General features: G+C 42.0%; 1 protein-coding gene across 1 annotated transcript in view; it reads right to left on the reverse strand.

Moving 5' to 3' along the window:
* Nucleotides 1-7446: 7446 nt before the first annotated feature.
* The window catches only part of LOC142971685 (phospholipid-transporting ATPase ABCA1), a 120201-nt gene continuing 102525 nt past the window's right edge, over nucleotides 7447-25122 (reverse strand). Inside the window, exons 44-49 of the mRNA XM_076112303.1 lie at nucleotides 24733-24874; nucleotides 23900-24034; nucleotides 22008-22111; nucleotides 20745-20837; nucleotides 12462-12705; nucleotides 7447-7575 (exon numbers count right to left, since the gene is read on the reverse strand). Coding sequence (XP_075968418.1) covers nucleotides 7447-7575; nucleotides 12462-12705; nucleotides 20745-20837; nucleotides 22008-22111; nucleotides 23900-24034; nucleotides 24733-24874 — 847 coding nt within the window. The remainder of the gene's footprint in view (nucleotides 7576-12461; nucleotides 12706-20744; nucleotides 20838-22007; nucleotides 22112-23899; nucleotides 24035-24732; nucleotides 24875-25122) is intronic.

The raw sequence follows: 25122 nt of genomic DNA on the forward strand, positions 1-25122 counted from the left end.
ACAAACAGGGATACGGCTGACACGACTCTTCCGAACACATGTGTGCATGCTCAAAATACTGTTCAAACCCTCAAACCGGCCTGATTGGAAAGACATTCCTTTTTGTTATTACTTCCATATACATTTACTGAAACGTATTTGTCTTTTCCGGCTTGGACGTCAGCATGCAAAGGTCCAACATGCATTTCGAATGTTACAAGGACTACAATCAGATTTGTTTTGACTCACCTAACTGCCAAAACCCTCCAACCTTTCTGGGCGACAAGCTACACAAACTGTCCAGCAAATGAATTATTCATGTGAGCTTTTGTTGCTGAGCCCTAGTGGCATCGTGAATTGAAACAAAAAAATAATAATTTAACTTTAAGACGACACTATTTCTCTAACCTTGACTGACCTAAATACAAAAAAACCAACATTAAAACATCATTGTATTGGAAAAAACTACTGAAATATATGTTACAGATTCCTTTATTGAAATGTTTCCTCGTTGTGTTGATAAAAATGTAATCTGGGAGGCATTACATTTCTGCTGTTGCCAATTTGTTGCATGAGTGGGGTCAGCAAGGAGGTGACTGCATTATCCCACTCTGTAAAAACTGCACTAGAGTGGAACTCCATCCCAGTGACCATTAGAGACCCGGACACATACAGGTCATTTAAAGCTCACCTTACTGTCCTCAATCTGCCCGTGCTGAACTCGGTCTGTTTGCTGCCACCTGTCTGTCTATCTAGCAATTGCCAGTCGACCCTCATCTACATGTATGCATGTCTGTTATGTCAGCCTGATTTATATTCCTTCCATACTCTCTTTTATGTTTTGAGCTTCTGCTCCGTTTGTTTTTAAGTGTCTAACAATGCAGCATAATCTTATCTTTAGTCCACGTTCCTGTTTAACTTAATTATCCCTCATTTATTTGCTTTATGAGCCTCTGTGTTGTGTCTTAATATTTCTTGACAATGTAGTATAAGGGTGTCCTGAATTATATTTCTACTAACATCCTCTCTTCTTTTATTATGTCTGCATGCTTAGAAAGAATAATCGATGCATAACTTTGGAATTTTAATGGTATATTCTGTTTTTTTAGGGTGACTTTGTAACATCTGCCCAGGGACTACAGATGAGCTCTGGCTCATTTACAGTGATGTTTTATTAATCTGCACTGTCCCTACCAAATAAACCGATAAACAAAGAGTTTACTCAGTCTTAGTCCTATATCATAACTTGCAACTGAGAATAAGCTGAAGATGTCATCCGCAACAGTGTTTTATAAATAACAGAAGAAGCTTTTATATAGGCCATGTAAGGCCATGTAAAAGCATGGCCTTAACCATTCACTTGTGCTTATATACTGTATGTATGATGCACTTTATGTTGGCCAACTATCAGGTTTTGTGATTAACACGTGAGGGAAATAAAATGGAGAGAACAGCTACAGCAGGGAAAAACACTCCTGAATCATATTTACCGGGTATTAGTTGTTGCAAACAATTAGTTAAGTACTTGGCCTGAATCATCTGCTGATCAGGTTTGTCCTCAAGATGTGTGTGGATGACTCATTGTCCATTGAAGTAGTTGTGGAGGTGCAATAATCAAATCCCCCCCCCCCCCCCCCCCACCCACCCCCAAAGAAAAGACAATTGCAACTCGCATAAGTTAAGCAAGTCCAAAAGGAGACATGATATAATGACTTGGGAAGGAAAGTAATTCACCATTGATTGCAAAGGAGACTTTAAAGAAAGCTGAATAATTAAAATGGCCGTAATCAGTCAGCTCACCAGACGATCCATACCTGACGCTGCCCCGACAGCAAACCCCACCTTTCAAAAGACAAGCAGCACTTCGGAGGCGGCAAGTTGGGCAGGAAAAGAAGCGCTGGAGGGTTCTGAGAAATGTCTCTGACTTTGCAGCGGTGTCGAAGCATTCATCGCCGCGGGAGATCTTAAATGAACACCAATCAAAAGGGAGTCGAGGCCCACACAGCGAGCTTGAACCCTCACCATCCCTCAGCATGAAGCCCCCGGAGAGGTGGGTGGCTTTGGAGAAAAAGGCATCTGGCGGAACTTAAATAGCCCAGGACTAAAAGTGCGACAATACTCGGGGTCATGGCAGCTATTCCTGATGCAGTCTTGCCTTGTTGAAGATTAGAGATTTGATTCAACTGAACCCTGTTACAAAATGTGTCATCACAACCCCGTGGTACCTCAGTACCAGCTTCCACAGAGGTCAGTCAGCCACGTATTGTAATAGACAGTATGAAGCTCTGAACTTGCTCAAAATAGTCCAAAGCAGCGCAGCATACAGATTACAGACTCACTCGGTGTGAGCCTCGCTGCGTCTACAACACGTCAGAGGGGAGAGGATGGGAATTAAACAAATGCCACGAACTTAATAAAACAGAAATATCAGTAACACAAACTATAATGGCTGCCATAAAAGAGAGGCTGTGAAAATATATTTTTGGAAGCAGTTATTTCCTATCTTAAACCGGGAGGGAAAAAGGGACAGTGAGATGGTATTTTCGTCCCTTTAAATCAAACCAGGAGACGAGACGGAGAGTTCCGCGTGACACGTATGCATAAAAATGTCTACAAAGGTAATTAACTGCAGGAGGAGAGGAGAAGCTTTTTCCACAAGGCAACAGAAGCAGACATTGGGATCTGCCCTGCGTGAAACGCAGGGTGCCAAAGGCCAACGTTCAGGCAGCATTTATTTTCCCCTTTTCTTTTGTCTGCAAGATGCTGCTGACATTCATATCCACAGAAAATACACCGCCTGCACACACATTTGACTTGTTCATTCACATCGGGCGTTGGCTATGCTACATGCCAAACACACATGTCTGACACATGATTTCTAAACATTGGGCATCATGAGAATGACCGACTGTACACATGAGTTATGCATAATTCTGAGCATAACAAGCCTGTTTTTCCTTGAAGCAATGATCATAAAAACAGCTTTGCACTCACATTGTTTCAGCTTTGAGGGACTGCATGCACACCATTCACGGGGAGCAGTTAGTAGTTCTTATTCAGATGCTTGCTGGCTCAGCACTCACAGTGGGTCAAGCAGCAGTGTTACTGATAACATGAACGATGGCTTCAACCTGAAATAATTATATATATATAATTATAATAACGAAATAGAAATATGTATAGCAAAAATGTCAAATTCACATGAGAATATCACAATGTTAAGAGATTTCAGAAGGCCATCGTTTACTAATTAACTTTGTTTGAAGAGGCCTACCTCTCTTCAGCAGAAGACAAAAAGCAAATGCATAATAAAACATCAAACAAATACTTAAAGTAAGTTCAAAGCAACAAAAAAAGAATAATACAACAACTCAGAGCCTTAATTAGGTCTCAAAATAGTTTCCTGATCACAACAAAGGCTTTAAAGGGGCAAACTCAGATTTGGGGAACTTGTGGTAGCGATTCCCAAAACGTCAACTTCTTTCTTTAAAGTTAAGAACAGCTTCAGGCAGCACATTGTTATAGCCACAGGCCATGTGAATATTGTATGTGTCTTATGCTTTTAATTCAGTAGACATATTAAAAAAAAAATTCTTCTGAGTCTCCGACTTTAAAAAGTCTGAGTCAAACCTGATTTTCAGTTTCACTAAATTAGAGAGCTGTAAAGCATTTGCCAATGATTCTCTACCACAACATCAGGTTGACTCCGCCAGAGAAAACGAATGAAAGCAACATGAAGACACAATCACTAAAAATAAAGAAAATGTAAAAAAAATATAAGAGGAGAAAAATCCCTCCAGACAGACAGAAAGTAACAAGTTGCTCTGAAGAGTCTGCAGTGAGATAAACAGGCAGCCTATATCACAGGAAGCCTGAAGCAAGAACAGCAATCCCGGAGCACAGAGCGTGATTACAGTCTGTAAGGGTAGCAGGAGCTTTCTGTAAAGCTCGCCTGTCGAGCAGATCATTGATCACAGATCATCTCCTCTAACTCCTGTAATCTTCCCATTCCGGCTGACAACGCCTTTCATTGTATTCTTGTGACTTGACACTGAGACTGGCAAGATGTCGAGCCATGGGAGAGATTATTATGTATAGAATGAGCTGTGAAATCATATTATCGGTGCAATAAGTGGGGGTTTGCTAAACTAAAAAAAAATCAAAGTCAAATAATTTGAGGAAAAAATGAGGATACACTGCCGACGTAAACTGTGACAAACTTCACTCCAGAAAATATTGCTGCAGCATTCAATTTACTGAAATGGAAAATACCTTTCATGTGTCATTCTGGGTGTTATTTTTCCACTCTCTTATCATTTCATAGCAAATCAAAAATGCGTACTTCTGCACCAAAAGAGGGAATTTTCTTTTGAAAATGGTCACCATGGACACCAAGGACAGCTAAATAAACATGTAATGAAAGGCCACCAATGCTTTGAATGAAAAAAAACGAAAAAAAAAAACAGGTCCGGCTCTGCAAATCTAAATATATAGACGAAAGAAACATTCAGAGAATCAACTCAGCTCAAATTAATTAACAGCCCGCGCACCCAACACTCCTGCTCTGTAACGTGACCTCTGCTCATAAACCTTTGCGGTATTACACTCGGACGAGAAGTGCGAGGGACTAATGGCGGAATGTGACAAGCGATCTTACCTTAAAGACACAAGTTTTATCGCCTCTGTGAAGTTCCCACCTCACTGATTGCCTCTGGCAGTGTGCCCCAGAGCTCGGCGCTCTAATGAGCAGAGAGAAAGAGAGAAAAGAGGTGTGATACATGCAGAAAGCCCGAACATTAACTCAAGATACTCAAGTGAAAGCAACAGTTTGCCAAGATTAAGCCTTCGTACTGTATGTGGGATATGTGAGTGGTGGATTTGAGGGAACAATAGAGATCATATCAGAGTCATTGAAGCTCACACGAGCAATCAGAGGATTTGCCAATTCTTATAGGCAGTTAATGACCCGTGAAATCCAGCTCTTCACTAAAATAATCGAAAGGAAATTCATCATATTGCATATAACTTTTTATTATACTGTATATATAGCCTATTGCATATGTAATAAAGTGTCTTTATATCCCACAATTAATATCATATTAATTATTCGTACCATTCAGATTGGAGCTTAGTACATCCTGCACATCATGACACAACTGAGTATGTCATTAAAACTTTAAGAAACCAACATGACACATACTTACCAAGATGTATGATCGTCACGGATCTCTTTTATTCAGATGTGTCTGCAGGCCGAGAAGACGGAGAGTAAACACTTACAGCCAGGTGATCAGTGGCTGTCCTCGTCCCCATCTGACTGCCACTGCCGAGTAAAAACAAATAAACACAGAGGGAAGAGAAAATACATACACTGTACATGCATCTGTATAATAAGAGCAGACACTTAGATCAGGCGAGCTTTGACTGTCTAATCCAGATGGGGAAAAAAGCAGGAAATCAGTATCGGAAATGTTTTTAAAATGACAGAAATATGAAACGTCTTCATGAATTATTGGAAGGAAGGCTGTTCCAAAACAAGAGCTACATTTTTTTTGTGATATAAGAAATAAAATCGAGAAAACAACTAGCTTTGAATTTGATGGAATAAAAGGAACATAAAAGCGTCTGTGTGATAGTTTGACAAGAAAATAAATTCATTCTCAGGCATCTGGCAGACAAAATGTCTGTCTCACCCCACTAAATGTGAAATAAAATGCCTTACCCACTCTGGTGCCATCGGTAACCTGGCATCCCATGGTCTCAGTTAAATGACGGACGTATGAGAGACTCAACAAATGTGAGCCTGCCACTTAACGCTACACTCGCATTGAAAAGACATGAAGGAGTGAAAACAAGGACGTGACAATAAAACCGCATGTAGAAAGTTGAACGAAAGACTCTTTCTAACTGGGATCCGATTAATCAGTGTACAAATAAAGCAAGAAATTAAAGTCGGAGTCACATTAGAATTTGTGCAAATGTTTAATCATTTGTCTTGGCAGGACTCGCTGTAGATGGGATTCATTATTCTTTGCAACGGGCATGACAGTCATTTGAGCACAGCATAACGACGACGTCAAGCTCTCAAAGTAAACCAGAGTGCCGGTAAAGTGAGGAAGTATTTACAGTACATTCTGAAATAAGTGCCAAGCAATGCAAGCAGCATCAGGTTTGTAATCGTCAGGCCACTTACTACAGTCTCTCAATGTTGTACAGTACAGAAGAGAATGTAGCGATGAACTATTCTCTAGATTTAAATGTAGATATTCCTGAGTCAAGATAGCACGTAAAACATTACATAACATTTGTATTTCGTCTGAGATAAGCAGTACAGACCATTTAACAGCGATACATTTTATAGATAACATATTATAGATATGTTGTATAATTTAATTAAAATTCTAAATAACAGCGAGTGAGTGATGGATAAAGAAATGGGTTTTATGGGTGACGTATTCCTTTAACATTTCTTATCAAAGTCAATCATTAAAGCGCCTTTTACAAAATCCCAACATGAGGTAGGAACTAACTGTGGATCAATGTGTTTGAAGACAAATATTCTTACATTAGTCGCTTGTTGATTTTATTGATTTATATAAATATCAGCATAAGTGACCTAATATCTGACCTGATAACTCCCGCCTAAAACATCAGGGCAAGCTCCTCTTTTTTATTCAGTTTTACATTTCAAAATATGATCATTATAAACAATAAAAAAAATCGTTGTGAACATGTGAACGTTATGTCCCGATCAATATTTTGGGAGGACAGAATTATCCCTCCCAAAATCTTTGTTTACAGCCTGGTGGGGGCTGAATCTTTCTACAACTCACCCGTTTAAATTATATTAAGGCTTAAAGTTAAACAAAATTATGGGCGGGGGCCGCTTTGAGTGACAGGTGGGTGCCGTACCGGTTCCCTATAGCTTGCCAACTTCTCTGCTGCATCACCTGACCCCGCCTCAGTTCTTCCGACGACCCACCTCTTTGCCCATTTTTTAGAGTTAGGCTGTGTCGTCACTGCCAAGATGGGGACAGCCTGAGCCTGTGCTTTACAACAGCACTTCAGAGACCTATGGGTGGGGGTACGGAGACTCCATCCATATTCTATACAGTCTATGGTGTTGACTTTGCAGAGACAGCATTAACTGAGAGAAAATCTGAGCTCCAGGAGAATAAATATTTGAAGGAAACACAGAATGCCTGAGAGAATGAAAGTTTTTTTGCAGTGTACACTCGCTGTAACTCGAGATTTAGATGAGTTGTGTGTTTGGAGATGGTTAGGCTAGGGTGGTTATGGAAGACAACACACACAATTACAATAGATGTCATTGTTGACCAATACCAGTCAATAACAATGCTGCACAAAACGTTTGAGCCCATCATTCTCCCCCTTGAAATGACACCAATTTCAGCTTGTTTAAAGTATATTGCCGGCCCCCTGTAATCGTAATGTGTGTAATGGGTGTTACGCCGTCTCTGCTTCTTGGTAGGTCTTCACAGACTTCATCGGCAGCTCATCTGAAGTGTCCACCGCGTTGTCATAGGCCTGAGCGTCCTCTTCCCCTTGCTGGTGCCTCGCAAAGTTCACAAAGACCTGGAATATCAACGAGGAGAAGAAGGTAAGTGGAGGCAAATGGAAGATAAAGAACTTAGAATACACACACTGCTGAAGGGCCTGTGGACATTTCTCCACCCATCTCATTTTTGTGCCCGCCCCCCCACCCCTCCCTCTGCCGGGAAAACAAACAGAAATAGCAGCACAGACAACGGGGCGCATGTGAATGAGTTGCCAGACAAGGGCTATGGAGCATCAAGTAAGCGTCTCGGCTCACACAGTGAATGTCAGTTCGACATCTTTGACCAGCTGAGAAAGAGAATAAAACAATCATTCTTCTCTCTGTGATACCCATTTAATGTCAGACGAAATCAATCCTATGGCGTTCATAAACAGCTGTGTGTGCTTCGTCGTGCCGTAAACACCGCTGTAGTCCAGGCTTTTTTATTCGCTTCGCATTAACTGTCTGTGGTGATAAAGCTACACAAAGATTTTTACTCCCACCGGAATAAAGCAGCAAAAAGGGTCGTAAAAAAATGATAAGAGCATTGCTTTACCATTCAAATATGTTCAGTGGCTGTGTTAACGTAAAAGGATATGCGAATTCATAGATTGTATTTAAAATCTCAACGCAGGAACAAAAATCATCCAGACAAATTCAAAACAATTACTTTTTCACAGCTACAGAGCCAATAAATGAAATGGGATATAAAGTAAATACCTGTGAAAGAGCATAAATGAAGAGAAATAAACAATAGTGTCCTGTCAGGCTTCTGTTTTTGAGAGGCTCGGCTCATTGAGTCAGGGTAAGAGAGATCTATCCCGTCAGCCTTTGAAGCTTCTGTTTTTAATTAGCCAATTCATGTAATCGGTTCCCTTAAATTTTAATGTTGATGAAAAAGAGAAAAAGTCTAAACTTAGAAAATTCTGTTTTCTGAACAAAGGAAGAGGTTTGCCGATTACTCTGATGTATTGCCGTTGTCACTGCTGTGTAATATCTCGTCTGTGGCAGCAAAAATGTGGACAAGAGGCATTTCCGTTGCTCTTGTAGGCTAAATGAATGTATTTACATCGGAACCTTGACAAATAGTCAGACAGTTTTAGATAAGATCCATCTCACTCTCATGTCTGTGCATATGGACCTCGAGCCCTGACACACTTAGCTTAGCTTAGCTCCTTCTAAAACTAACAATAAAATGCATATCTGTGTACTGAATAAAGGTACTGTAGGCAGATGTTTTATCATAATGTAATATGTAAAGTGCATCTTGGGTGCATGGCAGTGATAAGTGTTACTATGTAGAATTGACCATCAGACAGGAAGTCCTGCTCACAGCCTTGACTTTATGGTTCTAGTATTGTTACAGCTGAAAAGTTTAAGTTTAAGTAAGTTTCTGTTTTTTTTCAATTTTATTTTATTCCATCCAGGATAACATAGTTGTTTCCTGGAAAACACTGCTCCAAAGTCACTCTTGGAAGCAACCCAGTGCAGACAGAGCCTTACAGACAGCTGAAGCATCCATTATCTGTAACCACTTATCCTATTCATGGTCGAGGGGGGGGGGCGGGAGCCACATCCCAGCTAGCATAGGGCAAAGGCAGGGCACAGGGGGCTGACACATAGAGACAGATAACCGTTAAACTCCACACGGAAGAGCCGGCCAACAGGTTCGAACCCGGAGCCCGCTTGCTGTGCGGCGATAGTGGTGCACAGTTGTGCCCCCCAGCTGAAGCATGTTGGGAGTTAAAGGCCTTGCTCAAGGGCTGCTTGGTGGTAGTAACGAGCGGTGGCAAATTCCGCTCACTCACTATTCCGACCCAGTTTTTACTGAAGGGGACAGATTGTTTAAACTAGGGATTTCATGGAAATCCACTTTGGTGCTTCCATTCAGAATCCGTAATGCACAGATTATGGTCCTTAGTTCACTGCAATGTAAAACAGGCTTTTGCCACTTCATGTACTGTGCTTCCAAAAGCTTTAGCGAAATACAGACAAATACAAATACCGTTTGTTCCACTGAATTGGAATGTGGTACCTACATATGTAAAGCTTCTTGACCTCAAAGCTCGTGGAGCTGCTGGCTATAGTTGGTTGCGTTAAAAGTAAAAACGGCAGCAGACTACCTTGTAATGGAGGAACAAGCTACGCCTGCAAAACGCCTGAGGCTAAAGTATGCCTCTGTGTGTGTGTGTGTGTGTGTGTGTGTGATGTGGGAACATCAGCAGTATGTATCAAGGTCACAGTTGTCAAGGCATCTTATCAGGGGAGAATGAGTTAGAGGATAAGAATGACAGTAGCAACAAACACAGCCTCCACCCATCTCTCTCGGCCTCTGACCCTGCCACTGGCTGGTATTGGCTTGATGTGCTGAGGCATGCAAAGCATTTCACATTCATAGTCAAGGCTGTATAGATTTGCAATATAATTCATAAGTACTGTTTGTATTTAAGTTTCTGTAAGAATCCTAATATGGTTGAAAAAAAGTGCTTAAAAAAAAAAAGTGCAACCACAGTTAATTCATTCCTTTGCCTTGTGTTGCGACTTTCCTCACAATGTCCACTTTCTGTATTTAGCCAACTGCTCATGACCTGAACGTCATGCACCAGTGCTGTTGAGTGGCATTTTCTTAATAACAGATGGACGCAGGCATTAATTACATTGCAGAGGGAACATTTGGCTGCTTATTTGATGCCTGTTGAGGCAGAACAGAGGAGGGGAAAGGACGCAAATCACCCAATAAACCTCTCCTGTATATCAAAGGAGCTCTTGCCGAATGCAATATGGCTATACATGTCATCCACACATGTTCATGCTCTGCTGTTTAATACCACACCACCGGTTTGTTTTACACTTTGAGGGTCATAAAGGGTATAAGTGTTCCACTGGACCATTGTCCACACATGAAGCAGCAAATACTTCACAGTCCTCCCACACGATCTGCTCCTAAAAGACACATTTTCCGTTCAAATGCTCCATCTGCTCTGCACTGTCTTGGCCATCAGTGTTAATGCCTGAGCTGCAGGCTGTGTGGATCAATATTAATCGTAGTGCAAGTCTTGTGTTTTACTATAGGTCAAGGCTCCTCTCTATAAATCACCAGCTGAAAGGTGACAGTCTGGGTCTCCACAGGTTCTCCAGTCCTCCCCCATGTGTTTTAATAACGTGACCTCCTGGTCAAAGTATGATTTATTGACTGCCTCTTATCTGGTAAATATTGACCAGTGCAGAAATGTGGGGCGAGTTGACGAAAAAGTTAAAAGCAAAAAATTGCACAAGGTTGGCGGCGGTAGTACGGCTGAACACCGATGATCTTTGAAGTAAAAGCAGAGTTCTGTTAAAAATCCTTACAAAGAAACCCACCTGACTGCAAACCGGGGCGAAGTTAAAGCATTTAGCTTATCCAATAAATCCCTTCTTCATTTCTTAGTGGTAGGCTAATTACCCCCCGAAGGGCATGTTCTACTTTAATAATGCTACAAAAGATGGTTTTATATTGAATTCGGGGTTCTCCGCAAGGACATCAAGTTGATAATGAAATGCTTAACATTCCTGGAATTCTTTATATCACATAATTTGATTTAATTACAACAGTGCCACACAGCGCAAATAATTGCACGGATGAATTTTGTTTTTTTTAAATCAGAGGAGAGCCTCCCCCTCCCCCATGGTGGAGTGGACCAAGAACTGTCTGGACCCCTCAGAGGTCATCTCCCACCTGGTCTTCTGCTGCCGAGCTAATGGCGGGCTTGCAAGACCAGACACACTTGCCTCTTGAGTGGCTGATTGCATCAGTTCCCTGGGGCCATTTGGAAAACACAAGGTGAAGCCAGCCGTAACCTGCCAGGGTTCAGTTTATCTCACCAATCAGGGGGTCTAGATAGTGCACTTGGACTGGAATTTAAAAAAAACAGGAACTGGCTGCGGGAGCTTTTTATATTTAAAAAAAAAAGAGACCTCAGTCCAGATTCTTGATCAATACTGGGAGCTGGCGGCTGAACTAGCTTGGCTACACAAACTCAGTGTAGTCCTCATTGGTCAGTCTGACAGCCTAAATGGGAGAGGACAAAGCGTAGGCAATGATAGATTTTAAATCTTATCCTGAACTGAGCAGACTTGCATTAACTGAGAGCACTTAAAATGCTGCAGGCAGCGACACTTGCCCTAATGATGTGTTAAACTGAGCTGGCACTCCACAGAATTACAGCGGTACAATGAACGTGGCCACGGAGACTCTGCAGTCTACATTTTTGCCCATGTCAGAAGTGAAATTTGGAGTCTAATTGAGCATCCCCTGCTACTGTACAAGCTGAAATCAGCAAAAAAACGATGTTCTTCTATCAAGAATAATACATTACAGTACATTTGGGGAAAGGGAAATGTGTCACCAACTCTTTGCTGTGAACAAACCTTTGGAAATAATCAAGTGCACGGTTTGTTTTTGCTCCTTTTGTTCTTTTCATGTCCCCAATGCATAGTCACAACTGTGCAAAGCATGTGTACAAGCATGGACTCCGTGTGGGTAAAGCCTTATTAACATGTTGTGTAAATATATTGCTGCAGTTGCTGATGGTAGTGATGAAGATGGTCGATGAATAAATGTATCGCCGGCTTTGTATAGTACTAACAATGGAATGATACTATGGATTACTGATCAAAGGAACAGTATATCATCTCTAGAAATGACATAGGTGAATTTGATGCAGAGAGAATGGAGACCTGGGGCATATTACCATCTTCATGCAATTTCTCCATAATAAGCAGACATGTATCTTATCTCAGCCTGTGTATTTATATGCCGTCTATCATCCTTTCACTTACATCGGTCAGTTGAGGAGAAATGTTGAGGTAGTATATGGGTAGACTCCACATATCCAACTTAAAGCTGAGCCATTATCACTTTTTTTTTGTTTGTTGGGGGCCTTACCTGATCGAGCGTGGTCTGGGACACGGAGTAGTCCTCCACACCCAGCCTCTGCTGATGGCTGGTGAACTGGCTGAAGATGTTGGCCAAAGCTCCCTGTGTGTACGGGAAATGATACTGCAGCGTGTTGTGATGCTTCTCCTTCAGGACGCTGCCCAGGAAGGACTGCTGGACGAAGTCCTCAACTGGCTTCAATGCAGGAGGAGAGCCACCAACCCTCACAATCACAGTGTAGCCATCACCAAATCTGGAACAAGAAGCCACAGTTAGCCCTTATGAATCACTAGGGGGCGTTTTTGGCTTTTTGACGTTATGAGCATTTAGGCTGTGCTTATGCATACTGCACATGGCATTCATTTAGGCAAGGGTGTCCTTTAAGGACACAAGAGCAAGACATCAGGTTAAGCTTTCTGTAACTGCGAACATACATGCCATGCCAGTGGCAAATTGCTCTCAGCTGGTCACCTAAATAATGAACTTTTCTCCTCTTCTGTGATCACGGCATGGTGATGAATAATAAGGAGGCGCACTGAAAGGAAGAGACGGGAAGCAAAAAAAGACGACTAAATATAATTGCTCTCATATTCTCTGGATGGGGCGAGTTGGAGGAGTGGGTGAGCCACAAGCAGCTAGACTTCAACGGTACGTCGACGCTGAAAAAAAAAAAGAAAGCCAACCGTCTAAGGAATCTTTAACAAAAACTCCGACATCATTGGTAGTATATGATAAGTTATGCAGAGAGGATATAAAGGCTTGAACAGCCGCAGTTTTGAAAATGTGTCAACATGCTCTACCGGTAGAGCTTTACAACATGAACAACATTCACGGACATAAAATATTGTCACAGATGAAAATACGCCACAGCTAAGCTCTAAAGCTAATTAGCATTCTGCATCTTCCCAGTTGTATGCAACGTCTGGTGAGTTCCAAATAAGACTCTATGCCTTGTTATTCTGTCGTTAGCACTCTCATGACCCATTGTTTTCTGCCTAATTAATTCCCTAATGTTGGATTTACTCATGGAAATGTCCATTGTGGGCGAGTACAGAGCAACAAGCAACGAGAGTCAGAGGTTCCCTTAGTGGCAATTAGAGATATGGTTACTAAACTGCAGGCCCACACAATCCCTAAGGGAGTGAGAGTGGAAGTGAGGCTCTGTGCTGGTACTGAGGAGAACAATGAATGGACCCCATGGGTAGCAGAGTCCCTTTAGTTAAACACGACTGCTTGAAGTTGAAGAGGCACAGAGCAAAAATAGTGTAATTTTGCATAAATTGTATATGGGAATGCTTATCTAATATTCACTTTCATTAAGAACGCACGAGTGTCTTTTTTAATGCTACTTTCAGAATCATGCCAAGGCACATTGACTGGCAGGTCTGAACCCTGCTTATCTGGAATTTCCTTGCGTTATGATTGGACGAGCCAGACTACATCTCGTACCCGCTGTCAGAGGTATTTTGACATAAATCTCGAGGCATTTGAACCAGTCAACCTGCTATATAATTATTATATAACCATGCTCAGTGACCTCTGCCTCCTGCCACACGGAGTCAGAAGATTTGCTGTTTGTTGGCATTGTGGTCTTACACCACAGCTAAGGAAATGTTCAAAACAGAAATAAATAGACACACATTTAGACATTTAGACAATGTGCAGCAATGACTTCTTCCCATTTCATGATGCAGCTGACCAAATGGCATGCTATCCACAACCACGTCGTGCATCCAGCCTACTATATAGGGAGGTTCTGAGAATTGCGCTTGCACTCTGATCTCATAAGGGGCGGCACACCACGGGTGATCAAAAGCATCCCCATGAACCTCGGAGACATATTATTTAGCACACATCATGTGGATAAAACTATGGGTGCCCTGCATGCACCAGCGTGTTAGCACTTCATTAAGCAGCTGCCCTTTAGACAGCCCTTCAACCGTTCCAAATTACACTCCACAACTGACCTGAGCCCTGCTCTGCCTTCCTATGAAATACTGTTCTTTTGCAGGGCGTTCATTGTGTAGTTAGAGCTTCATCATCTCAAAGTGCAAATGGAAAAGCATGATTATTATCAGAGAGGCAGGGGTCTCTGCAACTCCGGTATTATAGCACAAAACAAATTAGACCATCGTAGCACTGCTTTGTCCTTCTTTAGGAAGCTCCCTTCAGTTGAAACTCTTTAATTTGTTATTTTCATGACTACACTCCATCCTATTTAAAATTATGATTCATATTTGCCAATAAAATTATGCATAAAGGGACTATAATAATTAGGAATATTACACAGTATTTGTTAATGAAATATGCTCATTTGCCATTTATAGTGGGGAAAAAAATTTCAAATCTTTCTTGGCAAAGTCCAAAAGACTGTAATTTAGAATTGTTCTTTGAATAAATCTCCTATTACAATATTGTACATTTTGAGCCCAAATTGGCTTTGTGAGGTACAGAGTAGTCCTGTGTGAAATTGAAAGTCCTGTAAGTGGAAAAAGTCAAATCATTTTTAGTGCATGCTGTCAAACCAAAAAATAAAAAGATCATTGTGTGCAAAAATATCTTTGTGCTCTTTATGCTAAATGAAAATCTTAGACCATCTTACATAAGCTGATAGAGCTCTGGACATGAAACGCAGCATTCATTCATAATAAAACCACTGCAACGTCTGTGCTTTACACCATTCAATCAACGGCAATGGGTAAATGGGACAGGATTGTGAATAACTGGGCTACAAACAAAATAAAAAATAATACAGATGACTATTTTCAATAATGCACGGCTGCTTCCACTATGTCAACTCTTATCACCGTGGCTTGACTGTCACAAAACGACAGTATGTCACAACTTGCTTGTCGGCTTTTGATTTGCACTCACGGCACCATATTCCATGAAGGTAAATGCTTATCCAGGACACAGCCACATCATTTCTGATGATTTTTTATAAGACTCTCCACAGTCTGTAATCAGACACCACCACCGAACACATCGAAGCCACCCTCGCACATCAAGCTTAATTCATCATCCAATCAAGACTATGACCATAATCCTCTTGTGTTTATTATAGCTGCCGGCTCAGGAAATGTGCTTTGTCCAAGAACTGCCAAGCTCAGCCAAGATGCAAAAAAATCCAATAAGGCCAGGATGCATTGTGGCTAAAGGGTTGGCGATATGGTTTGGGGTGTACGCGAGTAATGAAATGCTGCTCCTCGGTGAAAGTAAAAAGAGCTGATCAATTAGCTTTTCCCTCATTCTTTCTTCACGCCTACCTTATTTTTATGCCTACCTTTCTTCTCCGTCTGCAGCTACACAAGGGGCTTCAGGCAGCACTTTGGAGGAAATCTCTTTCTTTTTATATTCATCATTTTTACTCTGCCTCTGTATTCAAAACAAAACAAGATCTTTCATCTTTGATACGCTGCCTGTCTTTGCTCTCCTCAAATAAACTCTGCCTGTGTGAGGAAAGTTCGGCGTAGATATCTTTAAACAACAGCAAGCTTGAAACAATTAATAAGCTTTTAGCTGGCGACTGGTTTGATTTGAAAGCTAAAAGCAAGATATTTGCAATTTGAGGTTGAATATAGCGAAGAGGAAGTAATGAATGGATTGTGTCATTGCTGCACCACGTTGTCACAACTAATCCCTTCATATTGTTTTACATTAGGTACATGATACAGGAGCTCAACACAGCATGGCAGAGACACTGTAATAGCTGCGCTGCAGTTCTCTCCTTCATTTTCATTATTCTGCCTCAACCCTCTCCTCCACCCCTGGTCTTCTGGAAAGTCGTTCTTCCATGTAATTTAAAACAAACAACAGCCAGACACAGATAAGGGCATGACGGCAGCAGAAAATAATTCTGCTGCCGTCCTTCATCTAGCGGAGTCGAGAAAAGGTCACCCTCGCCACTTGCCAAACCTTGTATTTGTGTCTGCAGGGGGGAGGGCGGAAGTGGGGCAAGAGGTCACAGCGGGCTTTGGGTGTTCTGATGCTTTGATCAGGCAGGAAGTCATCCAAAAAAAAAACTCCCGTAGTTCCTGGAGGGGGAGCTAACAGAGGCTCCGCAGGAAGTATGAGGAGAGTTGGGTGGATGAGTTATCTTTGTCCAATCAGAGAATTGTTATTATAGCGTTGATTCATCTAAAATGAACGTGTGGAAACTAATGACGGTCATGTGCTTGCTAACCGGGAGCCTATGACGATGTAATAAGCTGGAGTTTTCAGTGCAAGTTATCATTGTGGTTGGAGTGTGTGCTTTAAATCAGGGCCTTCGAGTAATCATGAGGTGAGAAGTGACTTATTCAGAATGTAACTTCATTCATTAATTGACTTTGACCTTGGATAGTAGTTTTGCAGAAGTAGTCGTGGTTAGAGGCAGTCGACAGCTTCAGATAAAAGGTAGATTGGACCTTGAGTGAAGACTATTGTGTTGAAATGAAACTGTTAAAGCTGTCCTTCCTGGTAGTTTTCAGAGGCGACGGTCTGCTTTTATCTTCAAGACAAATTTATGTATTTGTATATTGTGTTTTAAAAAGTAATTTCACATGAAGGCCATCATCTGCCCTGTGCAATTACTAATACAGGATTTTCAAACATGCATGTCACCCAATATAAATCATCCATGTAGCAATGTATGCAAGCTTGCCTTGTAAGCACAAACATAAGCTATGATGCCAATACAAGAACTATTCTCACCAGGTATCAAGGATATTATATATATATATATATATTAGACAGCTCTCAGATATGTACAGTACATATACAGTGCTCCATCTGTGTATGTCAATCTTCTGGCAGTCTTAATTACACCTACTTTGCTGATGCATCATAAACCGTAAAGAGAATTATTTTGTCATCCATCTCCGCCGGTGACACACTTAAAAGCCATAAACTATTTAGTTAATGGCAAACCTGCAGAGCTGATGCAGAGTGAGTGGGAAGGAGTTTATTGGACAACTCAACGTCAACTTCAGGGGATTGATCCAAACTTTTAGACACCACTCTTGTAAAAAACTCTCCGGTGCCCACACCACATTACCTTAATGCACTTAAGCCACTTTTACCCTCCACTTTTATATCATGACGTGCTTTAAGGAAGGAGGAAATAAGACTCCAAGCTGTGGTGCGTGCTTACTCCAGGTACTTTATGAAGAGGGGATATGAATGATATCAATCAGGGAAAAATCCGGCATCGGCTTGCGGGTGTCCTTTCTAACTGACAAGATTATAGGGGATCTTTGAAGCTGCTTTTATTGGTTCCTCCACTTCATTTGGGTTTACTTAACACCTGGGAGCTTTCATACCAGCACACTGCTGTACTAAAGCACTATTTACAGCCTCTCACACATTTCTTTTGCTTATTTATTTCCCCCCTTCTCAGTCAGCCTTTCATAAATTCCTAGAAGTGTGATTGAGTTGAGGGATGGAGGAGGATGTTTTTAACAGCCATGGAGGACAACAATGAAGGGGCTTTTTAAAATGGCCGCCCTGATGTTCAGAATTCACCGCCCCAAACCAATTCTTCAGCCCCTCTCACATGCCGACCACCTCTTCAGCAGTTTAAATGGACTATTTGGGCTCATTTGGGGGCGTGATTGATATGCAGAGGCGGGGTTGTTAAAGTAGCAGAAGGGCATCTCAGTGATAAAGACAGGGTCACCACTGAACTAAAGGGGGCAGCACTAACAAGCACTTGGATGGCTGGGTTGGAAGCCTTGCCACCTGAGAGTAACAGAGGGAGGAATAAATAAGGGTAATGTGGTGAGAGGCTTTTGAAGGAGAGGAGGCGATCGGGGGAGTGAGGGCTGCGAATGTGGGAGAGTGAGCAACAGGGGGTCAAAATGTGAGAGCTTCCCCCGCGGTGAGATTCTGCACTCCTTTCAGGGGCCTGTGATGAAAAAGAGATGGAGACGTTGGGGGCAGGGGGAAGAAGCGGCACCCCCCCCCCAGCATCGCAGGTCAACCGCTCACGGCGTGTGACGATGGCGTACACCGCCTGCCTCCATCGATGTGCTTCCCCTCTCTACTTCAACCCCGCTGTCGGATGGAACTCTACCCATCTGCAAGCTGGCAACAGCTCGTGCATTTGTGAGAAGCAGCCCTCACATCTCACATCATGGAGTCAGATGTGAGGACAAACACAAAATGTTCAGTGTTTTACCCTGCAAAGCTGGATTGATGAGGCTCAGAACGACTTAAATGATGGTGGATCACACGCTAAACCAGTTGTGTGTGTGTGTGTGTGTGTGTGTGTGTGTGTGTGTGATGGAGGGGCAACATGGCAGCACAAACATGTGGCGGGATAGTGACGAGAAAAGAAAACAAACGGAAGACGGCCCTTAATTGCCTTCTCAGTCATTAACAGGGTCCCACACCTCATGAAACATTAATTACACCAAGCGCTGAGGAGATAGGGACGCTTAATTAGAAATTATTCACTGCGTGGCAAGAACTGAGCGATAGCATTTCAGCAGCATGCAAATTGTCCGCGTGAGATCTAAAATAAGCACGGAAAAATCTGTGTAGACGTCATGCTTATCTGGCTTCCTCTCACTGTCTTATGAAGTGCGATTCCCTTTTACCCGATAGCATGTCAAGTGAAGTAGGACATGTATAAACCCGATGTTCTCCTCCCCCCCCCCCCCCCCTCGCTCCAATGGCTCTTACCTATCCCATACCTCCTGCGTGGTTCGTAAATTATTCACACCACCCTGCTCTTCCCCCTACAGACAGGATGTAATTGACACAGCGGATCTGTCAATTGCCCTAACATCTGGGATGGACTGATTGGTATATCGCTCTCCCACTTTAGCCCGTCGCCTCTCAAATGTCCCTCCTTCTCACTCTGTTTTAGCCCCATCCACAAATCTACCTCTTCTCTTTCCAAAGTGAGACAGTGGTCAGCGATATGACATTAATGCTTTTGATGTGAAACACCCTCGACACTGTTGCCCCACCCCTCCTTGTCGTTCCAGGCATTTCCCTTAATCCCCGGCACAATTTTAAGAATGGTCTGCTCCTCCCCTCATCCCAGGTGTATTGATCTTTCTCTCCACCCAACGATTGCCACCACATCTTCCTGTTGTGTGTGTGAAATGTCCTTCCTCTTACAAGATCGCACAATGGAGTGGTAATAATGTCACCAGACTGTACCTAAGGTAATGGATCGGTCTCGCTGCTACATGCAGGGCTCGGGACATAAGTGCTGGCCTTGGGAAATGTCAGATGAATATCAGAGAGGAGGACCGAGTGCCGCAAGTTAGGGGCAGCGAATATCTGTTATGGAAACGTAACAAAACCCATTAAGAGACATGCACAAAGCCTATTAAGGATGTGCATAATGACAGGGATGGTGGAAATAGATTTTATGGGTCTGTAGAGGAACACATGTGAAATTGAGATAATGGTGAAAGACTTGGGACACTAACCTGAGGCCCACAGACCTGACTGTCTGCCTCATATATGGATCTTTTCATGTAAAATCAATGCAATCATGTTGATAAGTCTCTGCGAAAAGTGGACCAAAATATATGAGGCATACAGAATATGTGGGATTATTCAGATGAAGCTTCATGGGAAGTATAATAATGGATAATAACCGCCTCATGAAACTTTACAATCACAAACTACATATCTAGGGCATTAAGAGGGTGTATGTCTTTTCTAGGTATATTGACAATAAGGAGATTTCAAAGCAATTTCCAGAACAGAAGTGCGCACCATAAAATTAATCTTCAGGTTCCCAACATTCAGATGATGTACATCACTTCTATGTGGCATATACCTCCCCCTAAAGATCCCCTGTCTCCTCCTAAATGGTAAATAGGGATGGCATAGAAGAGGTTAATCCGTACAAAACCAAAGTGTAAAAACATGCCAGGCAAGCAGTTTTCAGTCCTTATTCTAAGATAAGCCCAGTTTCTGCTAGGCAGGAAAGAAAATGTGTATATATTAAAAATGTTGAAGTATTCCTTTAATAACGACGACATTGTGAAGTTTACGCGAAACTGCAAACTTTTTGATACATTCTTTGTGTATCTCCCACAGAGCCCTTCTCAGCTGCAGTAATAAATGATGAAAGAAGAAAATGCATTATTTCCTTTTTCTTCCATGAAAAACCTGGGTCATTTTCTTTTTATTACTAATATACATGGCCTTACATACAGTATAAATAACAGAACGCCTCAGTCTGACACAGGGATTTCTTTCATCTCAATTCAATGTGCTTCAAGGATTTTTTGAAATCTTCTTTATTCTGCTTTGTCACAAACCGAGTTGTAAAAGAAGGACGCTTACCTGCTCTTCAGATGCTGGATGCTTCCGAGGCATTTGAAGCGACCGTTGACCATGATGGCCATGCGTGTGCACAGTGCTTCACACTCCTCCATACTATTGAAAGAAAAGGGGTGTTATTATTGAGAAGCAGCAAGAATATGAGATGCTGGAGTCTCCTGCTTACCAGATGAAACTGGTCTTCTTATGATTGGGGTCTTTCATCGATTTCTGTAATATCTGTCCTCATTCAAGCTCTAAAATGTTATATATTTAAGGCTAGAACATTTATCGCAGATGGATTTTTAAAAAAAGGGTGGAACTGCTGAAAAATATCTCTACTGATTCACTGAGACCCTTTCTTCTAAATTACAGTTGAAGTTTGGATTAGAGCATTTTTACACGTCTACTTTGACACCTTAAATGGACGACAAATTTAGTAATTAGAGGGATAGGAAGGGACCATCTGTAGTTCTTATTATCTCATTTTTTTCTCTTTCGGCTATGGGCTGGAGCCATTTGTAGTTGAGGCAAAACCTGTGAAGCCTTTCTGAAGAATGGTCCAATTAGGATTATGACTCTGTAAAACCTGGTGAATCTGCCACTTAACAAAACACAACCACCTGGTCATGCCATGGACGATTGGATGCGGCTCAGCCACATTGCCTTGGAGGACAACAAATGCTTTCATTTCTCCATGAAGGGAAAACATGAAATAAAACAAATAAACAACAGCAGAGATTATTCAGATGCACACTGCTAGGGGCACAAATGATTTAAAAACCGAGGCTAATTGGGAAATAGTAAAATGAATAGGCATGTTAATTGTTAAATCGTTCATATCGACTAGGGCCATCAAGTTTTAAGTTCCTTAAAAATGTCGGCATTTCATCTTTTTCTCCTCACTCTTAACCGTGCCAGAAACTGGCCAACACAGCGCAAGAAAATATTGGGACTAACTTTGCTCCAGGAAGTCTTGGATAATGAAAAGACTCCAGCAAGGATATTGACAGATTCTCTATTCAACGAGGGGAAAAAAAGCTCCAGTCAGTCAACATGCCCTGATGCTTCATGAAAGCTTTATAGCAGCTTTATATGTTTCTGGCAGGCAACACTAACTGTCACACAGAAAACAACTAAAGTGTAACTTAATCAATTTCCAACTACAATATTTGCAGCTCAGGTTAATTTTACGGTTCGGTTGCTCTGCTATCCCTGGTGAAGAATCGAAATATTTTCCTTTTTATCTTTTGCGGGTGAACCAGTAGATGAAGAGTGACGGTGCACCTGTGTGATGTGAGAATGACTGATCGTCCCTCTCTGATGATGCTTAGGAGGCAGTCCCACAGGAAGCGCCGAGCTTTGGGGTCCATCCCAGTTGTTGGTTCATCCTGTAATGAATGTAAACTCTTTACTTAAACAGATGGTTTTTTAAAAAGTGCGTGTTTGAACAGACATAAAGACGGGAAAGGAAACACCTGAACAGATGCGTGGAGGCATCTCAACCCAGCTGAAAAATGATGGATTTTTAGACGTGTAAGACAGTGCTCTCCAACACCATCAACAAAACATCAAAGGGGGAAACTTTTTTTGAAGAAGAATTGTGTTCAATTTGTCCAATGTCAGCCAAGGTGCATTGAAGCTGTTCTGGCAGCTCGTTCTGACCCGACACATTAATAAGACACTTGCTTTGTCACTCGTATGTGCGTGTTTACATACACATAAGAGATAGAAGTGTGATGAAAAATACACATATAAATCCACACGTATGGTAAAGTCTGGGAGAATTCTGAGTCTACCCGTGTACACATAATGGAGACACATCCTGAAGCACTGTCTAACATAGCACAACACGCACGCACGCACGCACACGCACACACACACACACACACACACACACACACACACACACACACACACACAGACAGAGTCTCAGTGACTTGCTGTTTCTTTTTCCTCAGGGCTAGTCTGTCCATGCATGATTAGAGAGTGACAGTACTCAGTCCATTGGCTGGTTTCGTTCCAGGCCTGGTTCTCTGTCACTAGCAGAATCCTACAAATCCCGTGGGGTATTTCCATCACCGTGCCCAATGTGTCCCTGTGCAAACCCTACGTGGCACAGCCTCAAGGCCGCCTCGACTCCCTGGGCTAGCACACAATACTGAAACTGACACAGACAACACATTATCCCACCGCCTCAAAGTGAAGGCTAGCCTGGCTCAGGCGAGTAAATACGTAGGTTTGGAATCGTGCAGCCCGATGGGCTAGCACTGAGCCAAAAAGGAGACATGGTTGGAAAGATTATTCTGTAAATGTAATTCATTATGGATTACTCATTACCTCACTAAAATTGTTATTAGCAGCATAATCTGATGGGTTACTTTGAATCACGCAAAGTAAAGCATTTATTACAGTTTACAGGTAGCAAATCCAACAGCAATAATGTGACATATTGCAAGATATCTGTGCGCATGAAATAATATTAAAATCTATTGGATTGGGACATGGGATAACAAGTAGAAATTGCAAAAACCCTTGATGAAAATGTGTACTTTGATTACAGGAAACCCCCCCGGAGAGATTTAAGGTCAGTAAGTTTCTCCCTCACAACTACACGGACATAACTAATGCACATTAAAGCGGCTTAATCGAAGGCATGTGACGCAGTGTATTCTGAGTCACGCCTTCTTTAATCTTCCATCAGTGAGAAAAGGCTTCTGCTCTCACTTTAAAGTCCTGATGAATTGGAATGTAATACGTGCAAATACTGTTCTGTGTGCTCTGCGTTTTTTAATTGGTTCTCTCTTGAAAAGAAATAATTAAAAGATGACCAGTGAGTGACCCCTGGAAAGTACACCCTCCCCCCCCCCCCCCCACAAGTAATGTACTTGTAATCCTTGGGGATATTCAGTAAGGAGTTACCAGATTGATCCAAAACTTGTTTTTTTGCTACTCATTTCTAAAAGCATAGATTATCCCGAATTCCTGTTCTTGATCATCTCCTTACTGCGAGTCCAGTCTTTGTGTGCTTGTTAAGAGAAACATTGATCTTCTCTAATCCACAACATCTGCACAGCATCAATATTCATTTAAAGTATTACACTTTTAAGTCTAAATAAAACAGCTGAGTATCACATTTTTTTTACCATGTACAACACTTCAATAAAGATGTATCTCACCAGGAAGATGACTTGAGGACAGCCGATCAGGGCTATCGCTGTAGACAGTTTGCGTTTGTTGCCACCGCTGTAGGTTCCTGCCGACTTGCTGGAATATTTGACCAGCCCCAATTTCTGGATCCCCCACTCGGCCACCTTTTTAAGAGAGACATCAGAATGATCAAACCTATTGTGGTGTCTAGAAGAGTGTTCACATACAGAAACAGACGTTTCTGTTTACTGATCATACAAATGTGGCTACACAAGGGCTGAATTTGGATCGAGAAAAAAATCCCATCACAATGGGCCACAGTCAAATGAAGAGTTATGCTAGCAGTGCAGAATTGGGTCCCTTTTGCAGTGCAGCTATACGAGATCAAAGCCCTGGCGCCGGGTCTGAGGCCTATGGCCGCCGCCAGCCAATTCCTCTTCTGATCTTCTTTTTGTCGAGGAGGGCGGTGCGAAAGGAGTGCAGAGAGGCCGCATAGGGCCGTCCACACCACTGGGCATGGTGAATAATGTAGAGCCATAACACACAGCTGCTGCTTTTCCACCACCGGCCATTTTTCATTATGTATGGCTTCTCCCATTGAGGTTTTCTATCACTTCGACATCAGCTCGCCCTACATGTATTTTGATGGTAAAAATATAACAAAAAACATTCTGGAAGCAGATAAACATGTATTAAAGTAGCAGACTGTCTGTATTTTTTTTCTCTCTGAAATATGTACGATTCTATATTTGCTAGTTATTTTAAAAACATAGGGCTTCACAGCCCCAGCCATTAGTAGAACAATGCCTTACACCGTTTCAAATGTGACAGGGCTAGAGGTGTGAAAGGATGTAATGGTTACCATGGTGACCTCTTTTTCTGGTACCCCTCGTAACCTGGCGTAAAACTCAAGATGCTCTCGTCCAGTCAGCAGTTCATCAATAGCGTCAAACTGGGGACAATAGCCCATGTGCTGGTGCACGTGCCTCATCTCTGTTCGTATGCTGGGGAAGAGAATATAATTAGAGATTTGACAATGGATGCCGTTAATGTTTGAGATCACAGATCCAAAGGTTATATAACAAATGCAAGACAGAGAGTATGATTTAAAATATACAATGAGAACAGTGAGAAGGCCAAAAAGCGTATGTCATCTATGTTGCCTATTTAATTTCAAAGAGAACTGAGATTAAAATTGATTTGCTTGGAAAGATTCATCAAATTTTCACACTACCTTGATAAGAAAGAAAAA

This window comes from Anarhichas minor, unplaced genomic scaffold (genome assembly GCF_050575085.1).
Source record: "Anarhichas minor isolate MPS153535 unplaced genomic scaffold, ASM5057508v1 ptg000049l, whole genome shotgun sequence".
Classification (NCBI taxonomy): domain Eukaryota; kingdom Metazoa; phylum Chordata; class Actinopteri; order Perciformes; family Anarhichadidae; genus Anarhichas; species Anarhichas minor.